Source organism: Somniosus microcephalus, chromosome 7, assembly GCF_052327205.1.
Source record: "Somniosus microcephalus isolate GS21.2 chromosome 7, FLI_Smic_1.0, whole genome shotgun sequence".
Taxonomy (NCBI): domain Eukaryota; kingdom Metazoa; phylum Chordata; class Chondrichthyes; order Squaliformes; family Somniosidae; genus Somniosus; species Somniosus microcephalus.
Window position 1 is genome coordinate 191623816 of NC_140993.1, and position 16995 is coordinate 191640810.

The following is a 16995-nucleotide window of genomic DNA, read 5'->3' on the forward strand; positions in this document are numbered from 1 at the left end:
AGTGTCTGCAGCATACTCTTGGGATGAGGAACTCCCTATCAGGAGAATTACAGGCACAAACCAAAGTCCTACCACCTGTGGAACATCAGCACCTTTAGGGATACTTGCCCTTTATATCTTAGCTAATGTTTGCGAGCGCTGAAAATCTGAAATGCAGATTTAAAATTATTCTTTACAATATATATCACAAATAAATGGTCAAAATTGATTGTATAATTACCCAGTGAGTTATGCACTGAATAATTCTATTCCACAAGGCACAGCAGTAAAACAATTTTAAAAGCTGTTAGTAAAATAGAAAAAAGTAAAAGATCCAAAATTGTTTATCCTGGACTTTCTACTGGCTAGATCAGGTCAAGGCAAAACTGAAATTTTCTCTTAAATCTTTGGTTCTGCCCCCTCAGTAGGTTATTGTAGCACACCCTACAGTAAGTTCTTCTTCAAGTAACATCACAGAGAATTTTGCCATTTTCTTTTTTAAATGCTAAAATACTCTAATAGTAATTTTACATCTCGTTTGAATAGTAGTTTTTTTCCTGACATAATTGAGACAAGATAGAGATTCAAATCCAGTCAGGTTACGCCATCCCATCAGTGGCTGCTCGTGGTATACTACATTAAACATTGGTGAGATGTCCATTGAAGATTTCTGGAGTGCACCACATGCAGGGGCACAATTATGTACTTTGACAAGATAACCATGACTGTTTGTTTGCATTCTAATGGTACAGTCTGCAGGATACCAGTTTCAGTTAGCAGTGGGATGCTGTGTTGCATGCCTGACTTTATGTTCCCTTCGGACACTGTCCTAACCTCTAACACTCAGGAAGAAACAACCTTTTAAAGACAGCATTTTTTTGCCTCGGGTAATAAAGTGCACTACCAAGATAATCTGCTGTGCTTGTTACTTTAATCTAACACTTGTCTACTAGTGCAGATTACCTTTCTGATTTCTCATTGTAATGTTTAAATAATTATCTTCCTGAACATTTATCACTAAAAATTGTCCTTTGTTTAAATAGTTTGAAGGAAACTTAAAAAACATCAAAAATAACAGTGTACTTCAGAACAGCAAAGAAATGTAATGATGTATGAACCAAAGGATTGAGATTGGTCCCCTCCTGACCATTCTACCTGCTATAAACCAGGAGCAATCTCTGTGATAATGTTCAAAATACCCCACGAAGGGCTTTGTTTTGGTTGCAATTTCTTTGCTGTTGTTATCATTCGTCATTTCTCGGCTTCACTTATGTATCTCATTTGATGAACTGCCCATCAGCAACTTTCTGTCGTAATTTATAAATTGAGGGATCTAACCGACTTATTTTGAATGGGAATTGCTGGGGACTGACAACAGAATTTTTTCCTCTCCTTTACAGTTTGCAAGGGACATACAGGAGCTCACAGGAAACCAACAGTACATTAACTGGTTTCAGCGGGAGTCAGGGAATCCCTGCTATTGCTGCATTGATTATAGGTTTACCAGAAAAAGCATAAACATGCAAGATTTATGTTTGGGTCACAAGAGAGGCAGAGCTAAGAAAAACACTGCTCTGCACGGACAATGGCCACTGACCTTTACTCGCAATTTTCGCTGGTGTAAAGTTGACTTTGCACTTTGGAGGATTTCAAATTGTAATTAATATTCCAAGAAACTTTGGATACAGACATCCCATTTTTAGACAGTGCTATTAATTTTTCCTTTAAATGTTATAGGTTAGGCATTTCCCAGAGATGGCTAATGGCTGAAAATAAACTGCTCGATGTGCTTGTTTTTGTGACCGCACAAAACCATCTTCTGAAAGTAAGCGCTCTTCTTGTGTGTAAAGTTACCTTGGTACTGAGCACTGAATCCCCTGTGCCTGTGGTTGTTGTCTGATATAAAGTGCAGCCTAAGCCAGTTCTTGCTGCTGATAATAGGTGGAGGCAGATTCATCCCCGACAACCTGCGACAGAAAATAAAACAGGAAAATCTTTGTTATTATTATCCCAGTTCATTTTCCTCCTTTAATAGTCATCATCTAAATGGACCAGTGTCAGTAGGGTCAAATTTAGAGGAAGCTGGAAGGAAAGGCGGGATATTAATCTTTGCACAAGGTCAGCTGTTCAAAATAAAATGCATTAATCAGACAAAGATGAGTGACTTATGGCTCTAGCCAGCTTTTGTGATCAACATAACAAGTTTGTTGCATTTTTTTGACATCTTACCATGGGCCAGGTGTGTTTTTTTAATGCATGCATATTGTTGAATGAAATATCAATATTACACAAAATCTACTTGTTGTCTTAAATTAGGAGAGTAAAATTACTCAGGATACTGCACTGGTGGTTTGCAACTGATTGTGAAAAAGTCATACTGAATTCCTGGGCAATGTTAACATTAAGGCTAGTGCACTAATACTATTTGTAAATAATTTATTCTAACCAGTAAGTAAATAGTCACACAAGCGTTCTCTGTTCTATTTATTCCCATTACAACCTTTTAACATTGCACAATAAATTAACAGAATAGAATGCTACAGCGCAGGAAGTGGCTACTCAGGCCATTAGGTCTGCATCGAAGTTTAAGTTAACAATGGGGCAAACTAGTTCTATTAATGACACCTGTCGAATCTATTCTATTCTCTTTATCTGATTGGATAATATTATTTCTATATCTTATCACTTGAAAGGCAACATCAGGGCCCAGGCGTTCTGCCAGACTGAGGCGTATCTCCAGCGTTGCAGGTTTCCCCCCGCCCCAGAGATGCTCACTTATCCTGGTCATATTTTTATACCCCGAGTCAGGTACATATGGGAGGGGACTCCCTGGGTTTCACTGGGGAGTCGTACTCGTATGGGAGCAGAGAGTTGCTGTGTCAGGCCTAAGGGCATGCTGCAGTAAGAGAAAGAGATGGCCAGCGAGCTGCCTGATTGTGACAAACTTGAAAATTTTGCTTTGACCCAATGGGGCCTATACACAGCTGCGCTTCGATGACACTTACACAGGCCCCTCTTCAATTTTGGTGCAAGGCCCCCTCCACTGATAGTTGAACACTGAATGCCAGGGCTTAGCAGATTGTTTCCCTCAATTACTTGGACTTTACATATACCTGCTTACATTGGGGCAGCCATAGCCTAATGGGACCAGTCCACAGAAAATGGCTGGGATGCAGGGATTGCTTTCCAATTCCGTTTACCCTAGATCATCAGAAAAAACAGGGGGGGGGGGAAAGGAGAGGCAGGAAGCTTAAGCCATGTAGCGTCTCCATTGCTGATGGATCAGTGTACATTAAACATTACAAGGATTTTATTAGCCACTACATCACATTCGACTGTATAGTCCTGGATTTTCCACAAATGTTGCAAAATAGTTTGCCGCTTCAACAGTATTTAATTCTGCCATTCACTTTCACTCAAAGGAACAGCTCACTGCTATGGAGCTGCCATCATTTAACAGATCCATTACCACAAATCTCACCCTTCTGCGGCCTTGACTGAGCAAGTGTGACATCTGACTAAATCAGTTGGATAACTTTAAGATTGCCTGGTCTGTCTAGCAGGACAGGTTACCATTCTGTCATTATTTATGTTCCATTTCATACAAACTAAAAGAAATACAACACTGAAAAAGTTCAGAATGAAATGAACACTAAACAAGCACCTCTGTTTTTAAAACTCCTAACACACTGGCTCATGTTAATTTAAAAAAATCAAGTGCATTTTCTAATTACTTTTTCTGGGTTACTGCACAGAAACGACTGGTCCCAATATCAAAATCACTGGTACATATACCATAACCACAAGAAAACAACTGACCTGTCCAAGGCTTCGTTCACTTGATGGGATATTTCCCACTTGTTCAACCTAAAATGATATCCTTAAAATCTAATGCACAAGCCACATCGCAGCACAAAAGCTTGATTCTAACTTTGCGGTAAAAGATGAGTGTGGAGCCAGCAGGGCAAGCAGCAGGCGAGGTGGGCAGGGTGAGTAGCAGGCGAGGCGGGCAGGGTGAGTAGCAGGCGAGGCGGGCAGGGTGAGGGGCAGGCGAGGTGGGCAGGGTGAGTAGCAGGCGAGGCGGGCAGGGTGAGGGGCAGGCGAGGTGGGCAGGGTGAGTAGCAGGCGAGGCAGGCAGGGTGAGGGGCAGGCGAGGTGGGCAGGGTGAGTAGCAGGCGAGGCGGGCAGGGTGAGGGGCAGGCGAGGTGGGCAGGGTGAGGGGCAGGTGAGCCTCAACACACCAGTGTGAGACCATTTTAATTCCCAGACCTCATCACCATTCTGCGAAAGCTATTCCTGCCAGAATCTGGTGGGAGTGATGTGGCGACCAGCAGACAGGAGCAGAACGAGGCAGCAGCAGGAGGGAATGGTCCCCACTAGCTAGGTAAGTGCTAGGGGGTGTGACACGATTGTGGTAGGAAGGGGGCAAGTCTGGGGCAGGAGATACCCTGCTCAATGCCCACAAGGAAACCTTAAAAAAAAATTACTTACCTTGGCCCTCTTCTGTGCTTTCTGCTCCTTGGTGGTGCTGGTGAGGCCGGCACTGGGTGCCACCTATGTGACTGCACATTAAAATGGCACTGGGTCTGAATTACCTCATCAGACCATGAGTTCTGAATTCCAGGTAGGCGAGGGTCACAAACGCAGCCCCAAACTCGCCTATAAAAATAGTGCCACGTGTGAGTATGGTTTGGACATGCTGGGGGTCAATTTTCACTTGATTGCCCTGTTGTTAATGGGCTGGTAACGGCCTCAAAATTGGGTCAGTAGCATTACTGCCCATTAACCCTAATGATGCAACTGGCTCCTTAATGAAATGGCCTACCACCAGGCATCCAAAGAGCCTGCCTGTTTCAGGCAATAGGCCCATTTTTAATATGCCAATTGGGCTCCTACGATGTAAAAGAACCCCGATTGCCATTTTAGGCTCAAATTGGTGTGCGCCGTGCAGATTCCGATTAGTTCCATGGGTTTTGGAGCCGAAGAGGCCCAGCAAAAGTAAGTTTGCAATTAATTTTTATGGGCCTGCTCCTCTGAGTCCCGTAAAAATAATCTGGCTACGGCCACTTCAGGAGCCCTCCTAAGCGAACACAACTGCCCCCACTTATCTTGCTTGCGGCCAGTGTGGCTCGATATTGGTAGGCCTGAATATGGTGAGCAGCATCAAGACGCCCATTTGGGGCAGGGGCTGGGGCCTCACCATCATGGAGCGAAGACTGTAAACGTGCCTTCCATAAATGCAAAGGCTTGTTCACGTCCAAGGAAGTGTTGGCTCATTACAACCCACCACTGCCAATCAGACTGGCGTGCGATGCATCCCCTTACGGCGTAGGAGCGGTATTATCGCATAGATTCCCTGATGGTTCGGAGCGGCCGATAGCTTTTGCGTCATGCTCATTGAACTCAGCTGAGCGTAACTATGCCCAGATCGACAGGGAAGCACTCAGCCTGGTGTGGGGAGTGAAGAAATTCAACCATTACCTACACGGACAAAAATTTACCTTGTTGACTAACCATCAACCCCTCGTCTCCATATTCAACCCTAAAAAGGGCATTCCCATTATGACAGCGCAAAGGCTGCAGAGGTGGTCCCTTTTCCTAGGGGCACACCAATATGACATAGAATACAAAGGATCAAAACAGCATGGGAATGCTGACGGTTTATCACGCCTACCGTTGCCAACGGTAGAAGAGGCACCTACAGTGGACCCAGTGGAGTGTTCCACTCAACCATAGTAGAATGTCTACCAGTAACAAATTCTACCATTGAAAAGGAAACGAGAAATGACCCGACTCTCTCACGAGTCTACGATTTAACGGTGAAGGGATGGCCAGCACATGGCGAACCACTGTTGCCAGCATTCTCGCAAAGAAGAGAACAGCTGTCAGTGTGCCGAGGAACCTTGATGTGTGGATCCAGAGTGGTGATTCCACCCAAACTCCAGGATAAAGTGCTAAAGGAGCTTCACGAGGGGCATCTGGGTGGAGTGAAAATGAAGAACCTAGCCAGAGCGTTTGTGTGGTGGCCAGGTATCGATGGAGACATCGAAGAAATGACCAAGAGCTGTCTAGGATGCCAGAAGGTCCAAAACGCCCCACCACAAGCCCCTCTACATCCATGGGAGTGGCCCTCATCTCCATGGCAAAGGGTACATATCGACTTTGCTGGTCCATTTATGGACTCAATGTTCTTAATCGCGGTTGATGCACACTCCAAGTGGCCGGAGGTAATAAAGATGTCCTCCACCACCACGGAAAAAAACATCACAGTATTAAGGACCATATTTGCCAGGAATGGGCTGCCTGAACAGATCTGTTCTGATAATGGACCGCAATTTGTGTCCGAAGAATTCAGGAAGTTCTTAAAAAACAATGGGGTTAAGCACGACACGTCCGCTCCATACCATCCCGCCACCAATGGATTAGCTGAAAGGTTTGTCCAGACCTTCAAGAAGGCCATAAAGGCCATGGGTAATGAAGACATAAATCTACAACATAAGGTAGATAACTTCTTGTTTGCGTACAGGAATGCAACACATGTGGCTACAAACCAAACTCCCGCCATGATGTTTTTCAATAGAAGACTAAGATGCCGGCTGGATTTGATCAAGCCAAACATCAGAAGGGACGTAGAGAACCGGCAATTTCAAGGCATGAATGAAAGGCTAACTAGAACCTTCCAGATAGGTCAACAAGTTTTGGCCCGGGACTACCGTACCGAGAAATGGCAGCCTGGAACTATTTGCACACGACTAGGACCGCTGATGTATACCGTGGACATTGGTGAAAGCATAATAAGGCGCCATGCTGACCAGATCATAGAGTCATCCGAAAAGGGACAACCTACACCACAACTCTATACACCTAATGATGAAGCAGAGATACCCATAGTATGTACCTCCGATCCGGTGATACTGGAACCAGATGAACCCGACACTGACATTCAAGCCGAATCGACCTTGCCAAAAGAACCTACTACACCACCAAAACCTACTACACCACCGAGGCGTTATCTGGACCGAGTCAGGAAGCCTCCAGCGAGACTGACTTATAATTGATTAACTGCAGCAAATGTGTAGATTATTGTTCTTGTAAACATGTTAATTCATGATTACTTAAAATGTTATATACTACTTATCTTAAAGGGGAGGAATTGTAGTGTATGTACCTTTAAGAGCCCCTGTGTACTGTAATACCGGTAGTGACCACTCGGGTATATAAGCCTGTGTCGCGACTTGTATCTTTTAGTTCACCTCCAGACTTTGTTCAGTAAACACCTGTTAAACCAACTCCTGCATTCCGTGTCTCCATTAACACACGGATACAACACCCACTATGCATTTTTTGTCCTGTAAACGGATAGAAGAGTGTGAGCGTGTTAGAAGCTACACAAAATTCTGGATAGCCAAAATGAACAAGTAGGCTCATGACATCCAAGAATCATGTAATTGTCACAGGCTCATTCACTGTTATTGCTATATATATATATAGATACACTTTTTGTGCATCAGCTCAGTGTAAGAATTAAAGGTGAACTTTGTTATATGGGGAAATGTTTTCAGTGTAATGTTCTGCCCATCTCGTAAACAGTCTCTTTTGCGATTTTCAACCTCATTCCCATCAGGAGAAATCCATGCTTTTAATCCCACTGCTCCACGGAGACCCAGCGTTATGAGTCTGACTCTGACAATCATTGGACAGCTGCTCAGTTGACATCAGTTTGTGCAAAGTTATATATTATAGGGGTGATTCCTCAATCCCATGCTCCCAGCAAGGATACACACTCCAGGAAGTGCAGGTTGGAGATAGATTTACAACACTGTAGGCCCAATTCCCAACCTACACTCCCTGCTCAGAATATGGGATCGCTCTGTATCAGGGATATGAAATTGGCTGCTTGATGCTTAATGTAAAATATACAGAATTACTAAATGTTAATACTGCAAAATAATGCAGTGTAATGTTTTATTAATCTTTTCACAGTGTGTTAACATTCTGAAGTAAGATTTGCTAAATTAAGGCACAAACTAATTTAGCTCTTGTTGCCACATAAATACTGTGGCAACAAAAGCAGGTCAGAGGCTGGGTATTCTACGGCGAGTGTCTCACCTCCTGACTCCCCAAAGCCTTTCCACCATCTACAAGGCACAAGTCAGGAGTGTGATGGAATACTCTCCACTTGCCTGGATGAGTGCAGCTCCAACAACATTCAAGAAGCTTGACACCATCCAAGACAAAGCAACCCACTTGATTGGCACTCCATCCACCACCTTAAACATTCACTCCCTCCACCATGGCTGCAGTGTGTACCATCTACAAGATGTACTGCAGCAATTCGCCAAGACTTCTTCGGCAGCACCTCCCAAACCCCCAACCTCTACCACCTAGAAGAACAAGGGCAGCAGGCACATGGGAACACCATCATCTCCAAGTTCCCCTCCAAGTTACACACCATCCTGACTTAGAAGTATATCGCCGTTCCTTCATCGTCGCTGCGTCAAAATCCTGGAACTTCCTACCTAACAGCACTGTGGGAGTACCTTCACCACACTGACTGCAGTGGTTCAAGAAGGCGGCTCACCAGCACCTTCTCAAGGGCAACTAAGGATGGGCAATAAATACTGGCCTTGCCAGTGACGCTCACATCCCACGAACAAATAAAAAAAAAAGCACAAAGTTAGTAATCTCAGTCAGAGAAGCCATAGAATGGCTAGTGTGGGAAATAGAAAATTTCACACTGCTGCTGCAAGGGGTTCTCTACCAAGGCTAAGGCTAATGTACATTGTTAGACAAAGTAGAGGAAGCTTTACTTCACATCCAACTGCACTAAACATGATCATGGAATGCTCCATGCTGACACTAGAGGAGGCAATTTTAACTCCCTGCTGCCCATTTCATGCCTGTAAATGGACGAGCAGCGTGCCCATCTACTTTGGGCATGAGGCGACTTAAATAATCAAAAAGAGGTCTTACGACAATTGTTGAACCCCGCTTACAATTTGCAGATAGATTTTTGTGGGGCCAGGAGGAGGAGTGCTGGTCCCACTGCCAGCCCGTGCGCACACTTTTTTGAAAATCACAAAAAATACAGTTCATGGAAATTACGAAATTGGTTCCCCTTCTGCTCACAGGTGCAACCTGATGACTAGGTGTGAACTGGACGATTTCCCACCATCCCACAACCGGGAGCTGGGTGGTGCCCACAACTCACTGGCTACATTCAAATGAGGCTCAAATCCAGTAATGGTTCAGGCCCCTCGACTCCTCCAACTTTGTGACCCTTTCGGCCATAAGTCAAAAATTCTGAAATGGAAAGCATTTTCTTCCTCAGCACTAACAGCTCTCAAATTAATGAGAAGAAACTAACATGGTACAAAAATTTAAAGCAATATGGGTACTGGTGGATTGATGGCTGGAGCTATCAGCACAGTGTGAGATAGCATGAAACACAGTAAATAGGTCCTTAGGTTATACAGCCACAGCAATAGAGCACAAATCTCAGCAAGTGATTCTGAGTTTATACAGAGTTCAGGTCTGGCCCCCACCGCGTACAATTTGGGTTACTGTGCTAGGAGAAAAACCATCCAGGGATTGGCAAGGATATAGTAGACAACTAAATTGATAGCTGGGATTAGGCACGTGAGTTTCTGAGAGGAGGCTGCAGTAATTGGGGATGTTTACACTGAGAAGAGAGGGCTCAGGAGTGATCTTATAGAAAGAAGTATTCAAGATCCAAATGACCATAGATAAGATAAAAATCAGTATTTTTATGAAATGAAATTTTAGATTTAACAACTTTATACAGAGGATGGTGAATCTATAGGGTGGACTGACAAGTGAAGCGGTGGGGACTGATTGTATCAGTATATTTTCAGAAAGGGTTGGGTAAGTACCTGGGGAAAGATTTGATACAGGGTTATGGGGGTGTTGTGGTATAAGATGTTTGCTAGATGCTGGGAGCAGCCAGATGGTCTTTTTCTGTCCCGTATATTTTTTATTTTCCTATGCAATTAATACATGCACACCATTTCATCACAAAAACTGCCAAATGAAAAGCTAGGGATTGAGCAATCCGTATTCATTTCAAAAATATGATTTGAAGTCGTAAAATTCTTTAGAGTGAGACATAAAACGATCATCTGTACAAAGTATTATCGAGCATGGTGAAATTCAGTCTGAAGGTGATAAACCTGTGGCTGAGGATTTTAGTAGCCGTGCTAAAAGCAGAAGTGGGTGATGTCGCGGAGGTGGAAATAAGTTGGATTTAATGATAGAAAAGATGTGGGATTTGAAGCAAGCTGGCGGGTTCAGTCTGAGTGAGTAGCCAATTAGGGGATAGGATTGGGGTATAGGAAGAGAGTTTTTGGTGGCGACTGAATAGGATAGCTTCTGTTTTTTCCGAATATTGTGTTGGAGAAAATTCTGGCTCAGCAACAACTTGCTGTCAAATAAGCTGTCAGACAGCACTGTGGTGGTTATGAAGTTGAGGTGATGTTGGAGGTAAGGCTGGTTGTTGTCCGCATACACGTAGAAACTGACCCAGTGCTTACAGATAACTGCACTGAGCATGTCAACACGAATAGGAGGAAGCCAAGTAATGAGCCTTGTGGCATTCCAGCGGTGATGTAGTGGAGTGGGGGGGTTGGGGGGGGGGCGGGTGCTGGATTCATTGGAAGACATGTGGTAATGGAACTAAGTGAGGACAGTGCCATGGAGCTTGACTACAGAGAAGAGACAGCGGAGGAGAATGAAAATTTACTTCAATAGAAATGAAAATCGGGAGAGATGTATAACATGAGGCTGAATTGATATGGCACATTTTCCACCATCACCCAAAGTCAAAATTACCCCCATCAACTCTGCAATGGGAGTGGGGGTTGTTGAGAAGGGCAAGGAGCGATAGCATGTCACAGTCACTTAAAACTTTGACCAGGACAACCTCTGATGTGGGCAGGGTGAAAACTGAACTGAAAGAATTAGAACAGTGCATGGTGAGGAAGACGTGAGTGTGGAGCGATGCGGTAACCACATGTTGAAAGGCCTCTGAGAAAAAGGAGAAGTTGGAGATGGGACAGTATTGAAGAGGAAGGTGGTGGTAATAAAGGCAGCTTTAAAGGCAGCGAGGAAGGGTAGCAGTTGGCAATGTCAGCAAGCTTTGGGCCAAGGGAAGACAGCAGTGTAATCGAGAGGGGATCACAAAGGGTACAGAAAGTGGGTCCAATGGATTTTTGTAAAATGGTTATCAATGAACATAAAGTACTGCATAGTTAAAATACACTTTATCATGATCATATACTCAGAGACATAATTCACTTGTTTTATAACTAAGGCCAAGAATATTAAACCCAGCTTTAATATTATAGATGCATTGAAGCAGAATTTTTCTTTATTTCCAGTGTAGTCATTAAAATAATAAGCTTTTGAAAGGAAACAGCTCAGGATAATTGTGATTTATTTTTCTTGTTTAAAATGAAGTCAATTTAGTCATCAGAGAAGCTGTCATCACAAAAGTGCGGCTGCATTCAATCACCAATCACAAATGTGAAAGTAAAGTATTTCACCTCAGCCTGGCTGTGAGTCAATTGATTGGACATTTTTCTTTTGAAAGCAAGAAAACATATCCTGAATTCAAGACTTGGAGATTAGAAGTTGATGGAGGGGACAAAAGGTTTTTGAATTGACACATGAACATTCTCCTTCCTCAATCAGCTCTCTTTAGTCAATGTAAATTTCAGCTTGTCATGTAATGAAGGACAGACAAGATCAAAAGATCTGTCTTGTTAGGTTACAATCTGTCATCTTCTAAACTAAACAGAATGTATCTATAATTGTTTCAGAAGTTCCCCAATAATAATAAATTTGCATAGTCATGCAATTTGAATAACTGGCAAATCCATACTGACTGGTGAAGAATATTTTACGATGGCATTGAATAATAATGAGAACACAGACTTTTGGATTATTATGGCAAATAAGCTTCATTTACTACTTGGTTACAGTCTAGAAGTGCATGATTCAGGTTTGATCCTTGATGTTTGCAGAGTTACCTGATTTCTGTCGGGCAATCGAGGGATAGCCCTCAAAATCTTTTAAGCTAAGTAAAGAATAAATATATGCTACTGCCGTTCACTGTCCAGTGATCCCTTGTTAAAAATTACGGAGTAAATGTAACTACTGAGCGGCTAACCAGCAGAGTGCACTGGCCGGGCAATAATTTTGAGGGATCAGCCCAGTCAACTTTGAGGGGCGGGCCTCAATAGCATCAGGCCGGTAGGCTGCGGGTGGAAATCGAGCACCCCGGAGCAGTCTGCCAGCTCCGAGCTACCACAAATTCAGGCAGGTCCTCAGCACGTGGTATAATGTTAGAATATTGGATTCCTAGAAGTGATGATAAGGGGGATACATTTTAGAGAGCCATCTTTAAAAAAGGAATTTTGGTCACTAACTGTGTTTATGCAAAGAAGATGGTGATAAATCATATGCTGATGTATATTATGATGATGCCACACAGGACATTATTTTACATGGACTACACCAGTAGATTTGTCTAAGCCCAAACGGATTCTCACTGCACTGAAGATTAAACCTCTTGGTTGCAAATTTCTTCAGGGCCAGAGGCGCACTCCCAACATACATTCAATCATCAGCAAAGTGATGGAAGATGTCGTCGACAGTGCCATCAAGCGGCTATTACTCACCAATAACCTGCTCACCAATGTTTAGTTTGGGTTCCACCAGGACCACTCGGTTCCAGACCTCATTACAGCTTTGGTCCAAGCATGGACAAAAGAGCTGAATTCCAGAGGTGCGGCAAGAGTGACTGCCCTTGACATCAAGGCAGCATTTGACCGAGTGTGGCATCAAGCAGCCCTAGTAAAACTGAAGTCAATGGGAATCAGGGGGAAAACACTCCACTGACTGGAGTCATACCTAGCACAAAGGAAGATGGTTGTAGTTACTGGAGGTCAATCATCTCAGCCCCAGGACATCGCTGCAGGAGTTCCTCGAGGCTGTGTCCTAGGTCCAACCATCTTCAGCTGCCTCATCAATGAACTTCCCTCCATCATAAGGTCAGACGTGGGGAAGTTCGCTGATGATTGCACAGTGTTCAGTTCCATTCGCAACTCCTCAGATAATGAAGTGGTCCGTGCCCGCATGCAGCAAGACTTGGACAACATTCAGGCTTGGGCTGATAAGTAGCAAATAACATTCGCGCCACACAAGCAATGACTATCGACGAATCCCTCAACATCAACATCCTTGGGGTCATGATTGGCCAGAAACCAGCCATATAAATACAGTAGCTACAAGAACCGGTCAGAGACTGGGTATTCTGCAATGAGCGTCTCACCTTCTGACTCCCCAAAGCCTTTCCACCATCTACAAGGCACAAGTCAGGAGTGTGATGGAATACTCTCCACTTGCCTGGATGAGTGCAGCTCCAACATCACTCAAGAAGCTAGACACCATCCAAGACAAAGCAGCCCACTTGATTGGCACCCCATCCACCACCTTAAACATTCACTCCCTCCACCACAGCAACTCGGCAAGGCTTCTTCGGCACCACCTCCCAAACACGCAACCTCTACCACCTAGAAGGACAAGGGCAGCAGACCTGCATGGGAACACAACTACCTCCAAGTTCCCCTCCAAGTCATGCACCATCCTTACTTGGCAATATATCGCCGTTCCTTCATCGTCGCTGGGTCAAAATCCTGGAACTCCCTCCCTAACAGCACTGTGGGAGTACCTTCACCACATGGACTGCAGCAGTTCAAGGCGGCGGCTCACCACCCCTTCTCAAGGGCAATTAGGGATGGGCAATAAATGCTGGCCTTGCCGGCGACGCCCACATCCCAGGAACAAATTTTTAAAATAGTTGGAAATGCCGGGTCCCAGCCCAGGTAGCCAATTTCTGAGGCATGTGGAATCTCTGTCTACCCCAAACGTGGCCCATAACATTGGGATAGGGCAAGCCCGTGGAGAGAGATTTCCCAGACTGGGACTTTCTTGGCCCCAGCTTCCCTTCCACCCAGTGACCTGATGATCCCAGCATACAGATCAGCTAATTATTGTAATGCTTTCAATGAAGTAAAACGTTTCACAGACGCATTATCAGATGAAATTTTACACCGCACTACATTAGGAGGTACTGTATTTGGACAGGTGACTAAAAAATTAGTCAAAGACGTAGATTTTAAGGAGCAACTTTAAAGAAGGAGAGAGGTAGAGAGGCGGAGAGATTTAGGGAAGAAATTACAGTGTTTAGCCTAGGCAGCTGAAGGCATGGCCACCAATGGTGGAGCAATTAAAATCGAGGATGCGCATAAATCCTTTAGTGACAAAGGCAGCCCCACCTCTTTCCTCCTCCCTAACGCTTTTGCAAATAGCCAGTGTCTCAAAGGACATGTGTGCCCAGACTAGGCCGATCGCCCATCAAAGAAGCATTGGACCATGAATATAAAGCTCCCAGTCTGAGGTACCAAGAAAATCGTGACAACACCTTCAGCTATTTTATTAACTCAGACTAATGATACTGAAGGAGAGGCACACCGGATCTCAATTAGAAACATAGAAGATAGAAACATAGAAACATAGAAGATAGGAGCAGGAGTAGGCCATTCGGCCCTTCGAGCCTGCTCCGCCATTCAACGAGATCATGGCTGATCATCTAAACCCTAGCACCCGGTCCCTACACCGACAGCCATCCCACCCAAGCCCTATCCCCGTAACCCCGTAACCCCACGTATTTAATCCCCCCTAACACTAAGGGCCAATTTTTATCATGGCCAATCAACCTAACCCGCACATCTTAGGAGGAGTAGGCCATTCGGCCCCTCGAGCCTGCTCCGCCATTCAATGCGATCATGGCTGATCATCCAAATTCAGTACCTGGTCCCTGCTTTCTCCCCATACCCCTTGATCCCTTTAGCCTTGAGAAATATATCCAACTGCTTCTTGAATATATTTAATGAATTGGCCTCTACTGCTTTCTGTGGTAGAGAATTCCACAGGTTCACCACTCTCTGGGTGAAGAAACTCCTCCTCATTTCTGTCCTAAATGGCCTACCCCTTATCCTTAGACTATGACCCCTGGTTCTGGACTCCCTGACTCCCATTATTATGGCCTTTGCCCTTAAAAATTTTTAAATTATTTTAGAAAGCCGCTTTATGCTAATTGTTATAAAAAGGTAATAGACGGCATCAGTGTATGTAAAACAGTTAAAATCGCTGGGTTCAAATGATCAGGCAAAGTCAGTCATTCAGCAGTCTCTATTTTGTTTTCAGATTCTACAGGTTGAAGCCCGGTAATCCGCCACCCGACGGTCCGGCACCTTCAGTGGTCCGGCACGAGGAAGGTCCTGCTGTCACATTCCCTCCCTGGGATGGGTCCGGCTCGGGTCCCGGGACCGCCGCCGGGTCAGGATCAGTGCCTGGACCGCACAGCATCACCGACGACTCGGCGGAGCCCGAGCAACCCGTGGGCGGCAGGGTCGGCGGCGGCACAGGGAGGGCAGCAGCAGGAAGAGGAGGAGCAGGTGGTGGCGGTGTTTGTGGTGACTTTCAACACCTTCAGTGGTTTGGAATTTTCAATGGTCCGGCACCGACCTGGTCCCGAGGGTGCCGGATTACCGGGGTCCAACCTGTACCCGAGTCGTTACATGTTCCTGCGTCAATGAAGCAAAAGAGCCCATCACTCGAGATTAAAAGCCTTTTGCTGAATAGCAACATGGGAGACTAGTCAAGAAGGTAAGAGCCCATGGGATCCAGGGCAATTTGGCACATTGGATCCAAAATTGGCTTAGTGGCAGGAGGCAGAGGGTGATGGTCGAAGGTTGTTTTTGTGACTGGAAGCCTGTGTCCAGTGGGGTACCGCAGGGATCGGTGCTGAGTCCTTCGCTATTTGTAGTGTACACTAATGATTTTGATATGAATGTAAGGAGGTATGATCAGTAAGTTCGCAGATGACACGAAAATTGGTGGAGTGGTAAATAGTGAGGAGGGAAGCCTCAGGCTACAGGACGATATAGACGGGTTGGTCAGATGGGGCAGTAAGTGGCAAATGGAATTTAACCCTGAAAAGTGTGAGGTGATGCATTTTGGGAGGACTAACAAGGTAAGGGAATACACAATGAATGGTAGGACCCTAGGAAGGACAGAGGATCAGAGGGACCTTGGTGTACATGAAGATCCCTGAAGACAGCAGGACAGGTAGATAAGGTGGTTAAAAAGGCATATGGGATACTTATATTCTATGCCTCGGCTAATGAAGACAAGAGCAGGGAGGTTATGATGAAGCTGTACAAAACGCTAGTTCTTCTTCTACTTCTTCTTCTTCTTAGGCAGTCCCTCGGAACCGAGGATGACTTGCTTCCACATTAAAAATGAGTTTGCAGGTGACTGATTAGTCCAATGCAGGACCTACAGTCTCTGTCACAGGTGGGGCAGACGGTGGTTGAAGGGGTGGGCAGGGTGCTTGGGTTGATGTGCGCTCCTTGCGCTTCCCTTCCGCTTGCTCCCGGGATACTTATATTCTATGCCTCGGCAAATGAAGGCAAGAGCAGGGAGGTTATGATGAAGCTGTACAAAACGCTACAGCTGGAACATTGTGTGCAATTTTGGTCGCCACACTATAGGAAGGATGTGACTGCATTGGAGAGGGTGCAGAGGAGATTCACCAGGATGATACCTGGGCTGGAGCGCTTCAGCTATGAAGAGAGACTGGACAGGCTGAGGTTGTTTTCCTTAGAGCAAAGAAGGCTGAGGGGGACCTGATTGAGGTGTACAAAATTATGAGGGGCATAGATAGGGTAGATAGAAAGGAACTTTTCCCCTTAGTAGAGGGGTCAATAGCCAGGGGGCATAGTTTCAAGGTAAGGGGCAGGTGGTTTAGAGGGGATTTGAGGAAAAACTTTTTCACCCAATGTGTGGTTGGAATCTGGAACTCACTGCCTGAAAGGATGGTAGAGGCAGGACCCCTCACAACATTCAAGAAGCATTTAGATGAGCACTTGA

At 45.0% G+C, this 16995-nt stretch overlaps 1 protein-coding gene across 1 annotated transcript in view; it reads right to left on the bottom strand.

Annotated features, from left to right (window-relative positions):
• Positions 1-16995, bottom strand: part of csmd3b (CUB and Sushi multiple domains 3b) — a 1929854-nt gene that overhangs the window by 1376827 nt on the left and 536032 nt on the right. Inside the window, exon 4 of the mRNA XM_085993978.1 lies at positions 1834-1946. Coding sequence (XP_085850104.1) covers positions 1834-1946 — 113 coding nt within the window. The remainder of the gene's footprint in view (positions 1-1833; positions 1947-16995) is intronic.